The 23,423-nt window shown below is 40.1% G+C and overlaps 1 protein-coding gene across 3 annotated transcripts in view; it reads left to right on the top strand.

Moving 5' to 3' along the window:
* The first annotated feature begins 282 nt into the window (after positions 1–282).
* DENND5B (DENN domain containing 5B) overlaps positions 283–23,423 on the top strand; it is a 188,113-nt gene continuing 164,972 nt past the window's right edge. For 2 of the 3 annotated variants that reach the window (XR_004621419.1, XM_034646078.1), the window contains exon 1: positions 283–774. Coding sequence is in view for 2 of the 3 variants with exons in the window: in XM_034646078.1 (XP_034501969.1) it covers positions 648–774 (127 nt within the window). In the remaining variant the exon portion in view is untranslated. The remainder of the gene's footprint in view (positions 775–23,423) is intronic. The other variant, XM_034646079.1, reaches the window with a different exon arrangement.

Genomic DNA, 23,423 nt, shown 5'->3' with positions numbered 1-23,423 from the left:
TTAACCTTCCCCAAAGCTGCATTTTTTTTTTTTTTTTTAATTACGATAGGTAGCATCTCCTTTGAAAGACAGGATCCTGCGCTGCGGCTAACCCTGTAGTTGGCTGGCGGAGGCCATGCAGGCGTGTGTGCGGCCGCCCCCTTCGCCGCGGCCCCGGCTAGCGGGCACGAATCCTGCCCGCGCCAGGCGCTCCCTCGGAGCCCGAGGTGCGCGCGCGCGCACACGACCGGAGAGCGCGCTCCCGCCCCTCGCGAGCGCGCCCTCCTCTCCACCCCCTCCCACCCCAAGCGCCGATCCTCGGCGCCCCCGCCCTCCCAGCGCTCCCACAGCCCGAGCGCCGTTCAGCTGACCGGCGGGCGCCAGACGCCGCGGCTTCCAGCTAGCGAGCGCAGCTGCGGCGGCGCGAGCCTCTCACGCCGACACTCCCCCTGCGCGCCCCTCCCCCACCCGGGACCAAGATCGGGACCGACTGGGCGCGAGCTCGCGGTCGCTTCTCCGGCGCCGAGCGAGGAGCGAGGCTGCGGTGACGAGCGGCAGCTGCGCGGCCATGGGCGCGCCGGTGTCGACCTAGGACAGGCGCGCGGAGACAGCAGCCGGTGCGGCGAGCCTTCCCGAGAGGCGGCGGCGGCAGGAGCAGCGCGGCCGGGATGAGCGGGAGCGGCGCGGCGCCCGGCCCGGGCTCGGGCTCCTCCCCGGCCGCCTGCCGCTTCGCGCACTACTTCGTGCTGTGCGGGATCGACGCAGACAGCGGGCTGGAGCCCGACGAGCTGGCGGGTAAGGCCGGGCTACGGCGGCGCGAGGGTCCCCTCAGGGACGCGAGGGACGCTGCGGGGACGCGCGGGAGGCGGGTTCTAGACAAAGTCGGCTCCCGGTGGCGCCCGCTCTCCATCCGGACCGGCGCCCGGGCGGCGATTTAATGACATTGTTATTTATTCCGCGTGCAGGGTGCGCTGCTGAGCCCGCGGGCGCCGCGCGGCTGAGGACGCCCGCCTCAGGCTTTTGCCTTCCAGGCGCGGGTTATTAATAACGGGGACGGGGGCGGCCTCGAGGGCACGGTCCCCACCCGGCACGCTGGCCCCCTCGCCCGCAGCTGCATGCGGAGGCGGCCGGTGAGTCACCGGGCGCGCTAACTCCCCGGCCTAGCCGTGACTCGGTGCATCTATCCCACCCCCCACCCTCTCCGCCCGACTGTGAAGTTTCAGCCCTGGCACGTGACGCGGCGCTCAGGCCCCCTCGAGGGAAGCGGCGACAGAGACCGCTGGGCTGCGGGGGTCGCGCCCACCGAAGCGGTGACGGCCTGCAGGGGAGTGCAGGCGGGAGGCTGGTTGGACTTCATCCTTGACCGTTCTCGGTCTGCGCCGCTTCCCGCCTCGCGTTCGGTGATGACGGTCAAGTCACCTTTTGGAATCCTGTCTATTTGGCAGTGTCACGGGAGCTGGGGAGGACCTTTGATCGCTTGGGACTCGGCACGACGCTTTGTTGACACTGCCCACACTGTTTCTGAGTTTAGTAGTTGGACATTCTCCCCTCACTTGGGTGCACCGTGTGTTACTGCCTGGCTTTTTCTGGAGGGGCACCGGTCCCTCCTCTTTACCCATTTGATGGCGCAGTGCAGGGCTGAGCTGGGAACCGATGCTGGGAAAAGGGGCCGTTAAAGGATGATGGGGGGGGGGCAGGTAATGAGTGCGCAGTGCCGGGAGGAGCCCGGGAGAAAAGACCGATTTCATTTTTCACGCCTCTTTCTTTCTGCTTGCCTTCTTGGGATCTGAATCTTCATTTTGTTGTTGTTGTTGTTAGTGGGTGAGACAAGTGACATCTATCGCCTGAACTTTATCTGTGTCAGTGTTAAACACTTAGGTCATAGCTTTCCAGAACAGCTTGCTTTGGACATAGCATGCCTTATTGCTTGCACCAGTGTGTATTTTTGTTTCCTCTTTTACTTTTTGGGGGAGTAATAAAGGGGACTGGGAAAGCTGTATTAAATAATAAACAATAGTAAACAAATGTGTTCAGCTGTAAGAGTACTGATCAGCCGGTGTCTTAGCTAAGCAAGTATCTTTTTAAGCCAGGCTCACAGCAAAACATTTTCAACAAAAACTGTAAGTCTAGTTTTAGTTAAAGATTTTTGGAAAAAATGGATGAGTACCAGGTTCTTCTGTATGTGTAGTTATATAATCATGTTCTTTCTTCAGTTAAGATTTTATGTACGTATTAAGAATGGCTTTGTTAAGGGATATGAAGTCAGAAAACATGTCTGCAGAGAGATTTGGAGGGATTCCTCTTTGGGGATTGAAGGGATTATTTTATTTTTCTAGAGTCCTTTCTCCCCTAAACATCCTAATCATTTGTAGTAACGGGTCACTTGGAGGCCTTTTGTCAGTAGTAACTGATGAAAACGCCTTATTTTTTTCTTTTCTATCTCAAGTTTATATGCCTCGTAAAGCTAAAACACCTGTAGGTGTGGCCTGGGACTCTTCAGGCACAGTGCAGATGGCTTTAACAAAATTAAGCAGTAAAAAATTAACTTCTATTGCATTTTTTAGACACTAACTGTCTTCTGCTTTTGAAGACTATGCATGAGTGTGGATGCTTGAGATTTCTGCTCATAATATTTGGTGTTTTGAAGTAATACTTTTGTCTGATGGTATTTCAGTATCAGTGATTCATTCAGCTAATAGTTTTGAAAGACTTAAGGTGTAGAATGTGTTCCAGGGGGCGCCTGGGTGGCTCAGTCGTTAAGCGTCTGCCTTCGGCTCAGGGCGTGATCCCGGAATCCTGGGATCGAGCCCCACATCAGGCTCCTCCACTGGGAGCCTGCTTCTTCCTCTCCCACTCCCCCTACCTGTGTTCCCTCTCTCGCTGGCTGTCTCTCTGTCTGTCAAATAAATAAATAAAATCTTAAAAAAAAAAAAGAATGTGTTCCGGGCCCTGGGGACAGCTGTGAACAAAGCAGTCAAAAATCCCTGTGATCATAGTGCTTATTATAATTTAGTGTAAACAAATGATGAAATATATGGTTTGCTAGATGACAGTAAGTGCTACAAGGGAAAGTAAAGCAGGGAAATGAGACTAGGGTAGTGCCAGCTAAATGGTGGGATGGTAGGATTGCAGATTTTAAATGAGATGGCTACGGAAGGCCTCACAGAAAAGGTGACCTTAGAATAGAGCCTTGAGAGAGATGAGGAAGCAAGCCATGTGGATTGTCTTGGGGAACAGCGCTGCAGGCAGAGGAAACAGTGCATGCAGGGATGAGGTGGGAGAGTGTCCAATTTGTGCAGGTGCCAGTAGGGAGGCCAAGGTAGTTGGAGTTGAGGGAGGAGAAAGATAGTAGATACAATCACAGAGAAAGGGAAGGGGAGATTGTGTAGGGCCTAATGGACAATTGGTGAGCTTTTACTCTGAGATGGAAAGCTACTGGGAAGTTTTTTGAGCAGTGCAATGATGAGACTTGATGTACTCTCAAAAAGGATTGCTGGGCTGCCTTGTTGATTAGACAATGTTAGGGCCAAGGTTAGAAGCAGACCAGCTTGGAAGCTTTTTTTTGATGTGTGAGGTGGGAAGTGTTGGTGGCTTAGACCGAGGCAGTAGCAGTGAAGTGGTACAAAGATGGATTATTTTGGAGGTAGAGCCAGCAGGACTTGCTGATGAATTGGATATGGTGTTCATATTCAGAGAAAGTGATCAAAGATCGCTCTTAAGATTTTTGGTCTAAACAATTATAAACACCTCTATTTACTGAAATAGGAAGACTGATAGAGAAGCAGGTGGGAAAAGATTAGTTCAGTTTTGGGCATGTTAAGTTTGAGATATCCATTAGGTATTCAAATGGAGATGTCAAGTAGGCAAGGCATCTCTCAGGGGTCAAAATTTTTATATAGACATAAATTGAAAGCCATGAAATTGGATGACACCAATATACCTGGGGAGTGAGTATAGATAGAAAAGAGAAGAGGCTCAAGGGTTGAATCCTAGAGACACTCCAGCAGTCAGAGGTGAGGAGGATGAAGAGGAAACAGCTGAAGAGATTAGGAAGTATGGCCAGTAAGATGAGAGGAAAACAAGAGAATGTAGCATCATGTTCCCAGCTAACCATCTTCTTGACTGTTTCCACAGAGCTTCGTTTGGGGAGGAGGAAACAAGGCCAGTGAGTTAGGCAAATTAGTCAGGAGGTTGTTTCTGTTTTGCTGCATTAATTTCAAAGTTAAATATAGTTAAGTTTCTATTTTACTTTAATGGAACCGATCTATTTTTATCACACTGTTTCTTAGCAAGTTGTCACCCTGCCTGTAAAAGGTCTAAGTTGACTTCTATTAAATATAAATTCTACCGATCGCTTTATAGATTTTTTTCTTAACATATGCATGTTCCTAGAATTCACACTCTGCAGGTGGTGGGGTATTGAAATAAAATCAAGGACATAAGCCATATGATGAAGTAACAGTTAAATAGACTAAAACCTTATGATAAAGTTATCAGGGCTGTAGATTGTTTTTTAGACACTCCCCCTAATGAAGCCTAGCTTTACCAACAGTGGAAAAGACTTCTTCGGTATATATATATTTCAAGTGTGTGTGTGTGTGTGTGTATGTATACACACACACACACACACACACCCCCCCTGATATACTGGTATTTCCTATTGTCCTTTCTTTAGTTCATCTTAGATGTTGTGCTTCTCCTATTCACTGTGTATTTTTAAAATGCACTTTATCCGTAAACAAATATGTCCCTTTTTAGATATTAAAGTAGAAATATTTACATTTTATTTAAATGTTAAATACGTGTTTCAAATTGATTATTGCATAAAGAAGAAAGGTATAAATAGAAGTTGTTGGAATTAATTGACATGTAGAAAAGCAGACGACATTTTGAAATTTTCTTTTATGCCTCTCATTTCCTCTAAGACCTAGCTGTAAGAATTTACATGGCTTGATTTACAGCAGCAAATGTCTTAGGCAATAGAGAAATGAAGGACCTTTATTTAAGTAAGGTAAATATGCAAGTCCCCAAGAGGGGGCTATGGTCTTTGCCTCTCTCTTGCATAGTACCTTATACGTAGTGTTTAATAGATGAATGAGTATAAAGTTTACCTGTGAGTCCACAAATTTGTGGTGGCCAGAATATTCTTAAAGGGTTCCAATGGTAGTTTGGATTTAGTTCTGCTGAGGAGTACTGAAGTATGATGGGTGCGATCCCTGCCATAGGCCCTTGTTTAAATCTCTTCCTTGGTGCCTCTGTTTATTTTTAGCTTTGGTTTTCTTGGGTGTGGTTTCCAGAAGAGCTTTGAGGCAGTGAAGACTATGGTCTAAATTGAAATATAGTTAACCTCTGAACAAAGGTGGGGGTAGGAGGGCTTATCCCTCCAATACAGTTGAAAACCTGCATATAACTTTTGACTCACCCAAAACTTAACTACTAATAGCGTACTGTTGACTGGAAGCCTTACCGATAACATAAATAGTCAGATAATACACATAATGTATATTACATATATGCTGTATTCTTAAAATAAGCTAAAGAAAAGAAACTTTTTTTGAAGATCTATTTATTTTATTAGCGAGAACAAGGCAAGTGGAGGGGAAGGGCAGAAAGGAGACAAGCAGACTCCCTGCTAAGCAGGGAGGCTGACATGGGGCTGGATCTCAGGACCCTGAGATCATGACCTGAGTGAAAATGAAGAGTCTGACGCTTAACCTGAGCCAAAACGAAGAGGCTGACACTTAACCGACTGAGCCACCCAGGCGCCCAAGAAAAGAAAAAATTTTTTAAGATTTATTTATTTATTTTAGAGAGAGAATGCGTGTGTACGCATGTTCGCATGTGCGTGTGGGGCAGAGGGAGAGCATCTCAAGCAGACTCCGCACAGAGCAGGGAGCCTGACGGTCTCACCACTGTGAAATCATGACCTGAGCGGAAATGAAGAGTCAAAGGCTTAACCGACTGAGCCACACAGGCACCCCGAAAAGAAAATGTTATTAAGAAAATCACAAGGGGGGCGCCTGGGTGGCGCAGTCGTTAAGCGTCTGCCTTCGGCTCAGGGCGTGATCCCGGAGTTACGGGATCGAGCCCCACATCAGGCTCCTCAGCTATGAGCCTGCTTCTTCCTCTCCCACTCCCCCTGCTTGTGTTCCCTCTCTCGTTGGCTGTCTCTGTCTCTGTCAAATAAATAAATAAAAATCTTAAAAAAAAAAAAAAAAAAAGAAAAATCACAAGGAAGAGAAAATACATTTACAGTACTGTACTGTACTTAGTTTTTAAACACTGCATGTAAGTGGACCTGCATAGTTCAAACCTGTGTTGTTCAAAGTTCAGCTGTACACAGTTTGGTTGATACTGAGAGTGTCATGCCACGATAGTTCTGAAAGGGACCTTAGACATTATTTACAGCGAAGAAGCCAAGGCCGAGAGATTAAGGACCCTCTCAGAGAACACATTTGACTAGCAGCAGACATCAGACTAGAGCCTAGCTGTTCCAGTACACTATGCTCCATAGTTATTTTATTTAAGCTTAGAAAAGAGATGAGCTTGACTTGAGTTTAGCAAGCATTTCAGGCTTGTCCCTATTCCAGACTGCATGTCACAGTTAAGACTGTTAAAGTATGCCTTTTAAAAACTGGCTTGTTGTACAGGCTTCAGGGGTTAGAGCTGCCCTGATCTGACCACCATTGGTAGTATCTTGGTTGTTAGTTATCTTGTCACTGTTAATCTTAAAAATAAAACTGCCAAGTAATTTCACAGGAAAAGTGTGTTTTTATTCAAGAATAGCAGAGAATTGTGATTCAGGACATGCAAGCTACAGCAAAACCATAGGCAAGTCTGGAGAAAAAAGTGGAGTACCCCTCTTTTATAGAGGAAAGAGGAGTCAGGAGGGGCTCTTATAAACAAAAAGTCCATTGGGGTAAACTGGGAGTTCAAAATGTAGTAGCTTTTCAGTGTCACTGAGTTGTGACAGTCTCTTATTGGCTGGGCTGTTGCCAGGCGAGGAGAAAACCTTTCTTCCTCCTGCTGAGGTGGTAGTTTGGATTTTCAAGGTGTCTTTCTGTTGGTTCTGGAAATGAAGTGTGATGGGATATGAGAGCGCCCCTTTCTGGCCTTTGGCCTCCAGTTTAGGGAGGTTTCCCATTATACATTCCACATGGTCCTTGGCCCAGGATGGATTATGTTTGGGAGTTTAAAGGTTTATCCTGGTAACTGGAAGGCTGGGGAAGGAGAAATACAAGGATCAGCCTCCATTCTAATGAGGCCAAAGAAGATTCAAGGTCTAGTTACTATGGTACAGTGCTAACTTGATTGTAAAAATCCACTGGAAATAAAACTCTCTATAGTGAAATTGGCCCAGTAGTGAGTGCAGTTAAACTCTGAGTAATGACCCCAGGACTCAAGCTTCTGTCCCATTGGTTAATGCAGGGTATAGCAGCCTAGGGAGCTCAGAATATGCGATGATGAGACAGGAAGGGAAAGGGGACGAGAGAAGGATGTGTCTTTGGAGAAGAAGAAAATAGTAAGAGAAAGGGAAAGAAAAGGGGGATGGGGAGAGACAAAAGAGGCTGGAGGAGTACAAGTAACATCTGCTGAGGTGTTAAGACAGACTGTTCTGAAATTCCTGAGTACATCCTTTTGCTTGTAATAATTCTGCTGGTCACAGATACACTTGGAGTAATAAAAACGTCTAGAATACAGTGCATTGTTAGTCAAAATTTTCATGAGGCTTCATAGAGAAGAAAACATTTTCCTCTTCTGAAATTCATCGTAGGGTAGAGACAGTTTTCCTACATAAGATACTTTAGGAAACAAGTGCTATTATATCCAAACCCTTAACATTTCTGATAGATAACAACCTAAATTTTGTTTTTAGGAAAGCCATAACTAGCCAGTACACTTTGGAGTAATTGTTCAATGTTTATTGTTTAGAGCGTGCCAGGTTGTAGGGTATATAGGTGACAGTCACCATTCTGTAAGAATCTACAATGAAATACCAATAATAACCTAATATTTATCCACTGCTTTCCACGTGGCAAGCACTTTGGTAGATCTTCACAGTTATTGCTTCACTTAATCCTGACGACCACCTTAGGAGGTGGCATCATCTTCTCTGTTTGGCAGGTAAGGAAATGGAGACTAGGGAGTTTAAGTACTTCACCCAGGTTCATATAGTAAGTGATTATATGGGAGGAGGGATGGACATAAGTGTCTTCGTCTCATATTCTGAGCTCCCTATGCTGGTGTGTCCTGTATTAGCAAATGGAACAGAAGCCTGAGCCCTGGATTGAAAAGTCTTGTCTGGCAATGTGATTCATTCATGTCCATAACCACTACATTTGCCACCTCCTTAGTAACATGCGCTATATCGTACAGATTGTAAAATCTGCCGGTGTAGGGACCACATGGATAACCTTATAATCAAATGGGATTATCTTTTAACTTCTTATAGGAAAGATATTAAGAAGGAGACTACTGGTCTTTATGACATTACGACCTGACCTACATTGTCTCTTTTTATGGTCAGCACTGATAATGTCTCTTGCATGAATGAATTCCTTTATTCATTGATCAAAAAGTTAAAAGAGTGTATATATGATGTTACTTTTGTTTTTATTAATGAATTTATGTAAAGATAAGATTTACCATATAAATATAAGGCACTTACTACATAAATAAATCATCTTTTTAAAAATCTCTTTGCTCTTTTTACTGGGTTTTTATCATCTATCTTTTTTTAGCATAAATTGTTATTCGTCCTTAGATAAGTTTATAATTTTTAAAAGGAACGTATGAATGCTTGTGAAACCATAATTAGAGCTGGATGCACAGTCAGAAGCCAGGAGTCCAATCCTGGCCTGTGACTTAGGACATCTGTGGGCTCAGTGTTTTCATCTGTTTGGAAGGGATTAAGTGAAGTGACTGATTTCTGAACATACCACTCCTCTCTTCCATGAGCCTGAACTTGTTTTTGAGTGAAAAAACTAAGTGTATCTGTTTAAAAAAAAAACAAAAAAAACCCTAAATGACATAGAGTACAAGGACTGATATATATCACATATGCCACATGAGGACCAATTGAGTAATTATAATTTCAGCCACAAGGAAAGGGAAAAAAATCAATTAGTCTTTGAAGTTCCCTTTACAGGAAAAGTACAGTTTTTAATAAGCTTTTTGAAATATTAATACCAATTTATGGATGCTAAATTATTATCTACATTGCCCTTAGGGAGCCGGGGACCACTGTTTAAAATCACTGTATTAGATAATCTCTTGAAGTCTATACTAGCAGTATGAATGATACTGCCAACTATCCACAAATGGAATAGGCAATGGGATCTTAGAGTAATTTTTTCCATGTAAAATTCTTCAATAGCTTCCTTTGTATTTGGATTAAGATTCAAACTGTTTACCCTGTATCTTAGTTTGTTCAGGCTGTTATGCTAGAATACCATAGACTGGGGGTGGCTTATAAATAACAGAATTTTATTTCTCACAATTCTGGAGGCTGGGAGTCAAGTTCAAGGTGCAGCAGATCCCATGACTAGGGAGGGCCCTCTTCCTGGTTCATAGATGGCCCTCTTATGTGGAAGGGGTGAGGGAGCTCTCTGGGATCTCTTTTATAAGGGCATGAATCCCATTCATGAGGGCTCTACCTTCATGACCTAACCACTTCCCAAGGGCCCCACCTCTAAATACCATCATATTGGAAATTTAATTTTGACATATGAATTGTGGGAGGGACACTTATTTAGTTTATAGCCCCCTGGTTTGCAAACTCTTCATGATCTGGCCTTTGCCTACTTTTCCAACCTTTTCTGATTGGATCACTCTTTCCTGCTTTGTTGATTTTCTTGAAGGTCCTTAAAAACAGCTGTTTCTTGTCTCATGGCTTGTTCATCTTCTCTTCTTTCCCTGGAATCCTCTTTCTAGACCAGCATTGTGCATTATAAATATAATATGAGACACATACGTAGTTTTAAATTTTCTATTAGCCACATTCAAAAAGGTAAAAAGGAATAGGCGATATTGATTTTAATGATATATTTTATTTATGTATCTAGGATATTATAATCTCAACATGAAAATTATTAATGAGATATTTAACATTCTTTTTTTCTTACTAAATCTTCAAAATTCAGTGTGTATTTTACACTTACCTCACATCTCAACTTGGACTAGCCATGTTTGGAGTGTTTAATAGCCACATGTGAGTAGTGGCTATCCTCTTGGATAGTGCAGCCCCACAGCTTTGCAAGATTGGCCTTCCCAGACCATCCTATATAAAATAGTGTTCTTCCTCTCCCTGCCTGCGCCATTCTTGCCAGTAACCCTACTTTATTTTCCTTAATAGCACTTAATGACACCTGACAATATACTATATAAATGCATTTGTTTACTTTTACTTTTTAATGTCAGTCTTCCCTGTTAGATTGTTGGCTCCTAGAGGGCCAGACCTTTGTCTTTCTTGTTTATTATTGTATGTACAGTGACCAAAAATAGTGATTCAAATAGGTTGTTTGAGTAAATGAATGAGATAATTTGAGATGGACAAAAATATAACTTTTCCTTTTATTACTGACAATAAAAATCAGTATATTTGATTTATGTGTGGGTTTTTTAACCTCTAAAATGGAAACTAGAGTTTTTTAAAAAATGAGAAACTTGAGATTGATGAAAAAGCAAGTGAGTAGATGAATGATTAATTTTTAAAAATGGTGTATATCAGCTTTCTAGTGAGCTACTATAATTTGTTATTAGCCTATTCTCTCTTGAAATAAACTATGACGAAATAAACTATGACAAATTAATAATCTTTTTTAAAAAATCAACTTTATACAAGCAAGTATGCAGGTAACAGCAAGGTTTTGTTTTTGTTTTTTTAAGCATATAACATTTATTTATAAAGTAATGCCAGGTGATGGCATGTAAATGGTGGGTAGTGTTTGTAAAGTTTCAGAAAATGGTGTATTTGTAGCTTCAGTTGTGATTTTAGAGGAGTATCTTAGGATATTCATAGTTTCCTTCTTCAGGGGCATCCCTCATCAGTTTTGGACTTGGTCAGCCAGGATAGTTCCTTTGCTTCTATGAAGTTTAATCCTCTATATTTTTTCCCATGCATATTTTGTCTTTATTTTACCTTGTATAATGTTCTGTTCTGCCTAAGGCTTGACTTGTTAAAATGGCACCATATAGGGGCTCCTGGGTAGCTCAGTTGGTTAAGTGTCCGACTCTTGATTTCTGCTCAGGTCATGATCTCTGCTTAGGTCATGATCTCAGGGTTGTGAGATTGAGCCCCACATCAGGCTCTGCACTGGGCATGGAGTCTGCTTAAGATTCTGTGTCTCTCTCCCTCTGTTCCCCTCCCCCTGCCCCCCTGCTCCTACTCTTACTCTCAAAAAATAATAAAATAAAATAAAACAGCACCATCTAATGACCTTTTAGCTGGATATTCCAAAAATGTTTAATAATGAAACTATCTTTTTCACATTACTTTTCAAACAAAACAAGTGTAAGGAGCTAAGAAGTGAGGATTCTAGGGAAAAAAGTGGAGGTATTTTATATGCTGCTGAGATAGCACATCATGAAGATAAGTTGCTTTCTCAGACATCCCTGCACCTTTTCCAAGAATCTGTGACTTACTAATTTCATTCTAAATTAAATATTATAAGTTTTAATTAACATGAACTTTTTGAGTTAATACCTTTCATTTTTCTCTTATAAACTTGTATACATCACTGGTACAAAGCTATTTTTTAATTAATACTTTCTCTAAATGACTTTCAAAGATAAGTACTAGGACTATTAAGTCAGAAGTAGGTCTAGAAGTCACCTTTATATGATGATGCTATGAAAATAGCTAACATTTATGGAGTCATGAATTGTGGTTGGTGATTTATAAACATTGCTTTTAGTCTTCACAATAACTTGTAGGTGTTATTTTCCTCATTTTATGTGAGTGTTCCCCAAACTCACAGTTACTTAAAGCTGGGATTACCTCCCAGGCTCTTTGGCTCCAACATAGTCCTCTTGCACTGCACCTTGCCGCCCTTCCAGATCCTCTAGACCAGCTGTCCTCAACTCGTGGGTGGTGACACAGTGGGCCTGCCGCTTCTGAGCTGAGTCACAGTAATTATTAACAATAGTTGAAATACTGAGGTTGTAAGTGATACAAGTTTTAAAATAAGTGGAATGGAATCAAGGTCTTCCCTCTAATGTTGCTGTTCTCACTCAGTTCCTTTCTCATGTGCTTTTACTGGACGGAAGAGAAAGAGGTGGCATTATGTGCACCACCGCAGTAATTGTGGACAGCCGATACATAATAGGAAATTTATCTAGTTAATGCTACTGCTAAGTGACTGTTGCTGATGAGCTGTGAATAGTTTTCACATATTCCTACTCTCTCTTAGGAATACTGCTGCAAAAGTAGTCCGTTTGCTTCTCTTCCCTGTAGTTTTTTTTTTTTTTTTAATCATAATCTGAGGACACACATGGGAGTATGTTTTTCAACACTTATGCTGATCGAGACAACTAGATACTTTTCTAGATGCTCTTCTCAATTATAAAATGTGACCGTGTCTTGAAAAGAGCTTTAAAGTATACAATGCAATAAAAATAGGTGAAATTATAATTTTAGAGTTGTAGAATCTTTTAAGTTCAACCCTGCTGCCAGGACCAGCATGCTGAATGCTTAGATAAAGGTTCTAAACTGAAATCTAGTTTAAAGATATTTTTAAGTAGTCTATTTTCTAGATCCCAAAGGCCTTGTGATGTAAATCCCCCTGTTTTACATAATTTTCTCTTGCCCAAGCCTCAGAATCCAGGTTTCTGGTTTGAAGACCATGTTTTCTTACCCTTTCCTCTTGTCTTCTTTTCCAGTATAGCACGTTCTTACAGTCATTTATTTAACACAGGGACATACTCTGTAGTTTGAGGAAACAGTGTAGAAGTGATACATAAATAAAGTTTTTAATAGACTTTTTTTTTAAGATTTTTAAAGATTTTAAAGATTTTATATGATTTATATGATTTTATATGATAGGTATTGAGTGTGCTAGAGCACAGGGGGGAGTTCTTAACCGACTGTGCCACCCAGGCACCCAGTTTTTGACAGTCTTAATTCTTCTGTACAGTTTGGCACAAATTTGCCCAGACCAGACTTTTTGTACATTTTTCTCCCCTAATCTCTTCTTCAGAGATCACCCTTACTTTCACCTTAGTCCTCATGAAGCCACTTCTATTGCTCTTTTGGTTGTCTCTTTCCTGTAAAGAAGAAGAAATACTCTTTTGATAAAAATTTCCAATGTCATTGATAGTGAAGATTTTTAAATGTCTAACTACTCCAGCCAGTTACCTTCATCCCCAGCAGAAACTGTCAGAGTTTCTTATTTTCCATGGCTTTTCAGGTTTAATACTTTGTGTTTCTAGTATACCTTCAATTTCTTTTTCTTTTCTCATAGGTCTTTGAGAAAACGGACAATCTGCTAGATCAACAGTATTCTTTCTGTGTAATAAATTTATATTTTTACTTATTTTTTTCTTTTTGCTGTAGATTGGGACTAAAATAGCAAGGAAGGATTGTTTCCCTCTAGGCAGATGAGACAGGAATTGTTGTGTAGGGAAGTGAGCATCTCAGACTCTTGTATGATTCCCTGATTAAAAGAATTGGCATCAGCATATCAGTTGGAATTCCATGAGAATCAGCTACAGACCTGCATAGGAATAGTTTGAGCAGCAGAAATTTAGGGCTAACCTGGTTATAGATTTAAAGATTATGGATGTTTCACTTCTAGGACCACAGTGTTTTATTTTCTAAGTTAATTTCTCTTCACTTCAACTTTAATCCTAAACTTTAAGGAAATTTAATGGCTGGGGTAACAAGATAACAGATTGTTTAAGAATGTTTCCCATCTCTTGTCTCAAGTGTATTCTTTTTCTTAATAAATAACCTTTTGTCTGAATTTCAAAATATTCTGGCTCAGCTCCAGGGAAATGAGCTTTCCAACTTGACTTCATTTGCTTTGTGTCATTGTTCATGAGAACAATGACTGTGATTTTGCAGTTTATTTTTTTTTTAATTTTTTTTAAAGATTTTTTTTTTTTTTAATTTATGTGACAGAGAGACAGCCAGCGAGAGAGGGAACACAGCAGGGGGAGTGGGAGAGGAAGAAGCAGGCTCCCAGCGGAGGAGCCCGATGTGGGGCTCGATCCCGGAACACCGGGATCACGCCCTGAGCCGAAGGCAGACGCTTAACGACTGCGCTAAGCAGTTTATTAAAACAGAAGCATTGGTACCACTGAGGTGATCATGACAAAATAGGTTATTTTGTTTAGTTGTTCTCACTCCTGTCTGGCAGTGCTTATTTTTCCATTGGCAGCCCTAGCTACCATTTGATTTTAAATAAATACATGAAAGCTGTGTGTGCTCAAATGTAAAATTTTATGTACTCCTCACAGTGTAGGATGGACAGGCCTCATTTACTATGAACCACTTGTAACCTGTCTTGTCCCTGGTGGAAGGGGTCAGTGGGGAGAGTGTAAAATATGGGTGTATGGTGGGGGGAAGGCAGTAGAAAATCATACCTTTTATTCCAAAAATCCTCTTTTCGTGATTTTACTAATCTTTCTTTCATCCTCTCTTCTACTTGGAACACAGATTTTAGGCTTAAAGTGTGAGAAATTGTACAGAGGTATCCAGACGAGTGTCCTAGACCCTGGAGCTCCCCGGTTTAATTCCCTGCTGGAGGAGCCGTTATAAAGTCTCCTGCACAAATGTTGCACCTACTAAAGCTTAACAAAATCACGTTCACTGTTCCCTGGAATGAAATCTCCTTAAAGCAGGAGTAAAAATTTAGCTTTTTCTGAATGGCCATAAGGCCAAGAAGTAGACCTATTTTGTTGAATCATTAGGGGGCAGAGGCCTTGATGTGAAATGTGTGTTGACATGTATGCACATTTAGTATTTATCTCTGTGCCCCATTGAACTCTGTTGAATAGATCAGGTGACAGCTTTTATCTATCTGAAAGTCTTTGAGGGACAGCTGAACCATTGGTGTCTGTGTGAGAGAGATGAGTGGTTTTTTTTTAAATGTAAGAGAAGTAACTTCTTGAAGTCCTTGCTTTTAAAAATAAGAAATTCTTTTGTAAAATTCAGATTTGCTTTGGGACTTAAAGGAGGGTGTAAATGATTTTATTATTTTAGCAAATACAACTGAATAGTTTTTGAATGTCTTCTGAAATGAGATATAGTCTCCTCTCAAGTGTGGGAACTGTTTTATTCTCTGTTCCCCTGTTCCCTGACCTCTGCCTTTTGACCCTGCTGCTTTGTTATGAGATTATGGGCCTTTGAGCTTTTCCACAGTGTACCCAAGGTTTCCTTACACAGCAACGTAAAACTTTACACTTCCTTAAAAGATATTCTTAGAATTGAGGAGAACATTAAATGTGGACATGCATTTTGTAAATATTTTTTCTTAAAAAGTCTATTTTTTCTTAATACTTTCCAGAGTATCTATGTATTTTCTAATAGGAACTTTAAAGTTTTGTGGGTATTTCTATGACTAAATGTGGGTTGGTTTGTTTTTGTTTTTGAGTAAAACTTTGTAATGTTGCTTATTTAGGGAGAGACTAAGAATTAAAGCTTTCCAGGATAAGGGAACCCAAGAGACCCCCAACTATTTACTCCCTGTTGTTGTCTGTTAGGTATGAAAAGTTAAAATTTGTATTTAGGGGCACCTGGGTGGCACAGCGGTTAACCGTCTGCCTTCGGCTCAGGGCGTGATCCTGGCGTTATGGGATCGAGCCCCACGTCAGGCTCCTCTGCTATGAGCCTACTTCTTCCTCTCCCACTCCTCCTGCTTGTGTTTCCTCTCTCACTGGCTGTCTCTATCTCTGTCAAATAAATAAATAAAATCTTAAAAAAAAAATTTGTATTTAGAGGGTGCCATGCAGGAGCAACAAATTGAATATTTTTAGAGAAAATCAAAGCATTAACCTGCTTGTCTTATAATAAATGCTTTTTAGACACTTTATTGGATGCTTAAAATAGAGTAGGAAGAGAATCAGGGACAAACAAAAGATGAGCCCATTTGGTTTTGCTGCCTGTTGGTAGTGCATACAAGAGGTTGTTTGTGGGTTTCCCCCCAGACATTTTAGTAGGGCTTTCTGAGCAATGTCTGTTGTACACACTGAAATATTCTACCAGGAGTGAGGATAATAAAATAATTGGTTTGAAATAATAAAAGGCAGTAAGTGCTTTTTAAAAAACTGTGGCTTTTAAATTATAAAAGTAATGTATGCTCATTTTAAAAACTGGAAAATACAGGATTGCATTAAAGAAAACAATGATCACCTGTTATCCCAGAGGGGTAGAATTTAAAATAAAAATAGAAGTTCTGACTTCTAGTCACTAATTAGAAGCCAGAGTGACCATTTTACTGAAGTTGTGTGGTTAAATGAGCTGAGCAATAATCTAAGAAACACAGTAGCATTTTTTTATGTCGAAGTCATTGCCACTGATTTAGTATGACATCTTCAAAGATCTCTGTGAATATTGATCGAAAGACTGCATAAAGAAATGAAATGGTGTTGTCCACCTCAAGTGTTTAATTTGAGGGATAAAAATTAAATTCTTAGTAGTTGCAAGAACTTTTTTTTTTTTTAAAACCAAAGTCCTTTATACTACCAATAATTAAGGTGAAATGGGAAAAGAAAGAATAGCTTTGAAACTGAGGAGTTTAATGCTAAAATAATCTGTCACAAAATTTTTTTTTCCACATTATCGAAAAGAAAAGGGAAAGCACTGGTGACAAATGAGATGGGAAGACAGAGGAAAGAAGCTAGTAAGCAAAAGAGGCAGTTCAGTGACAAATAAGGTAAACTCTTGATCTCTGCCTTAGTGGGAATCTGATTTATTTGTAGTCAGTCACATAGCAGAGTGGAAATTATTTAGATGGTATAAGATACCTCTGATGAAAAATCTGATTGTCGGGGCGCCTGGGTGGCACAGCGGTTAAGCATCTGCCTTCGGCTCAGGGCATGATCCCGGCATTATGTGATCAAGCCCCACATCAGGCTTCTCCGCTGGGAGCCTGCTTCTTCCTCTCCCACTCCCCCTGCTTGTGTTCCCTCTCTCGCTGGCTGTCTCTTATCTCTGTCAAATAAATAAATAAAATATTTAAAAAAAAATCTGATTGTCTTCTTCAGGTTGCTGAAGGAGAATAATATTTTAGGAAGGGTGAATCTAGAAGCAGCAATAGATTTGACACTGGTCTCTCACAGCTCCTTTCCTGTCTCCTATTGTAAGGGCTATGTAAACATTTCATGGTCGGTGCTGGCACTAGCTGCAAAGAACATAGAGAAGGTCTGCAGTTTTTCTTTTCATGTAGTGGAGTAATAAGAACAAGAATAGTCTTTTATTGTCTTGCAGTGTTTTGGCTGATGTTGCTTTTAGATCCCTTCTGTAAATGGCTTTATTCCTAAAACATACTTATCATGAGTTTTATATGTTTAAACCAAATGAAGACCTCAAGAAAGCAAAGAAGGGATATTTGTCATAGTAATTGGAAAAACTTATATAAGGGCAGATGTGCTTATCTCATTTTCTTTAAATCTATCAATTTACTGGCATAAATAGGACTTTTTCATAGTAATGACAGTGCTTTCTAAAAATTTTTTGAGTAGATGAAACAAACATTCCGAAAAGAAAAAAATACTTAAAGCACAAAAGAGGGGGAGAGAGAGAGAGATAACCCTAGTTAGTTTTTATCTGGAGAGGTATTATTTGCATTTTTGTTTCTGTTATTTTTTAGGATGGGCTGAATTAAGGTGAATTTTAGTTGCTCTAAGTACTGTGACTGGCATTGGTTCTTAAATTTTTTGGAGCATATAATGCAATAAAGAAAGTAGAGAGACAAACTGTGGGGAAGAGGGGGCTTATTTTTCCCACATCTGTGCTCCCACATTTTGTTTCTAGAACCAGATGTATATATTACACACTTAAAAGAGATATGCTTGTTTTTAAGTATTTCATGGAGTAGGAGATGAATTGGGAAGAGATTGAATCTAGCTTTTGGATGATTTTTCTGTCACAATGCTTGTGGTTATAGGTCAGAAAGAACCTAGGAAATAAAGGAATGTGGCTGGTTCACATAAGTTTTTTTTAGGGGTGGGATGTTCAGGTATAATCTGAGCAGAGCTCTAGCTCCGTTACAGTCTGGAGCAGAGCTCTCACTCCGTTTCATTGCAGTTCTTCATGCTCTATCCTCAGTGTTGACTTCCTTTTCAGTATAGCTTTCCTTTCTTCAAGGTAATAAAATGGAGGCAGTAGTTCACACTTCACATTTGCATATAACATCTTCCCTAGAAGAGATTTAACTTTCCTCCTCAACGCCCCATTCACATCACTAAACACAAATCTGGGTCTTTGCTGTGATCAGACCACTTTAGGTCACACTTCCCAGAGGCCTATTCTTAACAAATTGGTCTGGCAAGGAAGATGGGATTAAACTAGAGACTAGAGTGCCTGGGTGCTTCGTTGGTTGAATGCCTGACTCTTGATTTCCACTCAGGTCCTCATCTCGGGGTTGTGTGATTGAGCCCAGCATGAGGCTCCATGCCCATTGCAGAGTCTGCTTGTTCCTCTCCCTCTGCTTCTCCCCTTGCTCGTGCACTCTCTCTCTCTCTAAAATAAATGAATAAATAAAATCTTTTTTTAAAAAAAGAGACACATAGGACTGAGATTTTGGGCAACAGGGATATGGTAGCGTCATTCGTAGAAGGAAAGAACACAGGAGGAAATAAGTTTTAGGGGATGTTTAGCTCAGTTTCGAATTTGTGGTAGTGGTGGTGGTAGTGATAATGCTGGTATGACTTTATTTTCCTTTACGGCAGGGAGGATTAGAACTACTTTCTTCACATCTTATTATGATAGAAGTGTTTATGTTTAAGGGTGTGTGTACAAATAAGTGGTGGAGCTAGAACATGAATTCAAGGCTTCAGACCCAGAGTTCTGTGTTCTTTCCATAATGTCACACTTACCTCTCTTTGTACACATAACTCATTAATTCTTTCCCTCCCTCCCCCCCTTCCTTCTCTCCCTCCCTTCCTTCCTTTGATTGAGGAACCGAGAATGGGTGCATGTTAATTTGAATCTGTGTTTTTAAACATAAAGTATAAAAATTCTATAATTAAGGAAAATATAGAACTAGCCAGATACAAGCTGAGACTTATTTTTGAATTAGGATAGTTTGCTGGGCATTAATTAGTAAATAATTTACCTGTTTTCTGCAGTGCTTCAGTTTGTAGCTAAAATGCACAGGTTTTTTTTGTGACAGGCTTTAGTAGTGCATTTAGAATGCATCTGTGTTCTTCAGTTATGAGGCAGTGAACCAACCATATGCCCTTTGACATTTTGGAGTTTGTATGGCAAAAAACTGCCTAACCAGTTTGAACGTCTGCAGGTGCTTGCAGTGGGTTCTAGGCATTCCCACCTGAAATGTTCAGGTCATCTGGTACTACTGTAGAACTATGTGTACCAGTTAGTTGATAATGCATATATGGTGCTTACTCTAGACCCTGGCAGGATGTAATTGCTCAGGAGACATTAGCTATTATACTCATTAACATAATTGATTGGAGGAAGTCTCAGACACTTTGATGAGATTTAAGGTGTTGCTGGAACTCTCGTTCAATTCCAAGACAATCCGTGGGGCTGTGTCCTTTTTTTCCTGAGGGATAATTTTATCCATAAAAAAGGTAGATAGTACATTTGTGTGGTATCATTTTCAGAAGGTAGGAAAAAATTATGATAAAAAATGTCTCATCCCTTTCCCTAGCCTTCCAGTTCCTTTCCCCAGACACAATCACAGTTGACACTTTATTGTGTTTGCTTCTAGAGGTATTCTCTGTGTTCAGTGACATGTGTTTTAATTAATCTTAGATTATACTCTTACCTTTGAACTTTGGTTTCTCTTACCTGTGTTATTGCTTTTTTACCTTGCTTTATTTGTTAACAATGACAAAGGTATTGCTCAAATTATATTTTTTATTGTTTAAATCAGGTCAGATACAGTCCCTAGTTTGCAGTTGGCGTTCATGTTCAGAGATGTTAAATGAATTGCCTAAGTTTACATTGCTAGTGGCAGAATTAGACCCAGAAGAAAGGTTCTGAGTCCAAATCCAGGCTTCTTTCATTACAGAGGAACTTAGCCGTTCTCTTGTGTCAAAGACCCCACCTCCCTAATTTGATGGAGAGCAGTGCACTTATACATAAAGAGATAGTGCCTATCAACTAATTATCACCTAATTGCCAATATTATTTCATCTTCACCCTCCTACCTCCTTATGCCTATGAAGCGCTACAATATTATCTTGTTACAAATTCCAGATTTTATGTCATTTCATCCATAATATTTTAGAATGTATCTCCAAAGATAAGGACTCTTTTATGTCCACTTTAATAAAATGAATTTTGATTTTCTATTTAATCTTCAGATCTCAGTTACAATTTATGTATTGAATAAATCCTATGACATGCCTTAGTCTCATTAACCAAATGCAATAATTAAATCAACAAGTATATTTTATTTGTGCTTTTAACGTTTTTAAAGTAATATTGGCAGAGGTGTTGAGGAAGTAACTAATTATTAAAAGCTGTTCTAGCTCAGAAATTTAGGAATCTTGAAAAGGCTCTTTCTTTTATCACCTTTGTTATAAATAAGCTTGTCAATAGGGCTGTTTCATTATATTAATTAACTATTGCTGAGGGACAAGTTTATCCTAAAATACAGTGCTCAAAACAAATGTTTATTATCTTGCATACTTTTTGAGAGTCAGGAATCCAGGAGCAGCTTAGCTGGGTGCTTCTGGCTCAAAGTTTCTCTCACAAGGTTGCAGTCAAGCTGTTGGCAGGAGCTGTAGTCATCTCAGGGCCTGGCCCAACTGTGCCTGAAGAATCCACTTCTAAACTCACTTGTGTGGTTGTTAGCAGGCCTCTCTGTTCCTCACCACTTGGGCTTCTCTGTAGGCTGCTTGTGTGTCCTAATGGTGTGGCTGCTGGTTTCCCTCAGAGCAAGTGATCAAAGAGAGAGAGAGGGAGACCCATGACAGAAGTAAAAAATTTTTACAACTTACTCTCAGAAGTGACATAACCATCATTTTTGCCTTATACTATTGATCACACAGACCAACCCTGCCTGGTACACTGTGAGAGGGAATTCCATAAGGCTGTGAGTACTGGAGGCGGGGTCATTGAGAGCCATCTTGGAGGCTAGCTGCCACACTGATTTGAGCAGTGTTAAAGCTTTTAAACCTCTGATTTAGGACTTACAGACTTCAGGAACGATTTTCAATAGAGTATACCAAAGGTGTAGTAGTGTGCAGGACTTTAAAGCAATCTGTATTTGAAAGAAATAATACAGATCTATTTTAGAGAAAGTGTTGCAGAGTTTGAGCATGGGCTTTGGGAAGCTTTGGGAGAGTTACGGGAATTCTCTTTACGTAATAATACTAGTACTCTTAACTCCTCTTGGAATATGATGGTCAAATGCTTAGAACAGTGCCAGGCACATAGGAGGTGCTCAAACGTTAATATTTTTATTGTTAAAAGAACTTGAGAATACAAGTGAACTCAGCTGCTTCTGTATCTGGAATATCCAGTAGAGTGTTGGAAGTTGAGTCTGGAGAGATGGGCAGGGACAGTGTGCTCTGGGAAGGGTGAGCGTTCACCTCTGATGGCTATGCAGAATTGATTTGTATTCGTGCCATTGCTAACCCTTGCAATTAGTGTTTATTTTAAACTACTTTGTTTAAAAAAGAGTGGTTAGCTTTTGTAGCACTTCTTTGTCCGTTTTTGCTTCGGTGGTAACACCTGCATTTATGCTTCACGCTCAGCAGTACATGCCACACAGGTGTTCTTTTCTTTTCTCTTTTTAAAATTTTATATAATAGTCCTAATTTGAAAGGGAAGTGTTGGTGGTATTGCTTTTTAAAAACAGAAAAGGAAAATGAAAAAAAAAAAGAATGAAAAGGGTTGTAGTGGAGGGGAACTGAAAAGTGCTTGATAAATTATGTAAGGAAGCATTTGGCTTTGGTCAGAAATTTAGTTGTTAGCCAGCTGCAAGCAAACCCATCTGGCACACTTTTTCATTATTCTTCTGAAATATTCATGGACTCCAACAGTCCCTGCCTTGTTTCCATTAGATTCTCACATATTCTCATCTTCCGGTAGCCAATCTGGAGTTGCAGTCAGTTGCCCTTGTTTTGTTTCCTTGTTGCTGTGGATGTAATCAATAAAGAATAGACACTCAAAGAAAAGTTTATATATACTCAAATCTCTTACAAAATAAGCTGTGGGGCAAATGAAATAATGTAGGATTTGAGAACAGACTGGCTAACGTAATCAATCACTACAGTTCATTATGCTTGAAAGTATCTTTGATACTTTAAACATCTCTGAATTATGATTCTCATCTGATTATTAAGCAGTACCCTTCATTTTTATTAAAGAAATTTTATTTTGATTTAGGGAGCATGTGATTAGTAAACACAATTTTTTATTTATAAAAGACATTTGCATGTTTCTTAATATCCTCGAGATCTCTTGAAATCATTTAGGAAGTAGATCATGGGAGAGCATAAGTAATCCTTTTATATTTTAAAATTAACTTATTTTACTTTAGATCATTGATAATAAGATTATTATTTAACATTCAAAGAAAAGTTCTGAAAATTGATCTTATAAATTCCTTTCAAAACTCATGAGATTGTTTTTTTACGCAATATAACTTGAGATTCACCTGGTTATTTCTACTTCTTTTTTTAAGAAGAAACTTTGCCATTATTTAGGAATGTCTTTGATGTTCAAATATGATTTTTTGCCATTAGCTCCCTGTTTTACATGAGAAGAGAGCCCTCTTTTTTTTTCCTTTAAAGGAGCTTGGCAATTTGTGTTCATACCAACTGCTGAGATTTTACCTAGTTGAATGATAGATTAAGATTTTAAAAACAGAGCGGGGTCAGTCTTTTCATTTTTTTTAGGTTAGCATTGTGACAGCAATGTTGAGAAATAGGGACGGTTTGTGTCAAATTTGTATGATATGGATTTTAATATTTAAGTCTAATCTTACTTTGGTTTCTCTTCTTTTAGCTTTGGCTCTTTTGTCTGCTCTGGCTTTGCAAGATGAAGAAACATAATGTCTTTATTGGGGTCAGTGCCTCCCAGAAACCTGGCTGACTTTAATGGTCAGTAGGACCCATTTGCCACCTTTTAAACAAAGGATCTGAAGGCCTTGCAGGCTGCCCATCTGTCTTGGGAAGCTTTGTGCAGCCAGAGTGCAAAAAGAAGTTTTACTTGGCAGAAGGAAGCTTTTTCTACATAAGTATTTAGAATTCGTAAAAAACAGTTTCTAGGTGAAAAGTTAAAGTGTATTTAGTTTTGTGCTATA

This window comes from Ailuropoda melanoleuca, chromosome 16 (genome assembly GCF_002007445.2).
Source record: "Ailuropoda melanoleuca isolate Jingjing chromosome 16, ASM200744v2, whole genome shotgun sequence".
NCBI lineage: Eukaryota > Metazoa > Chordata > Mammalia > Carnivora > Ursidae > Ailuropoda > Ailuropoda melanoleuca.
This window is presented reverse-complemented; position numbering and strand designations above follow the sequence as displayed.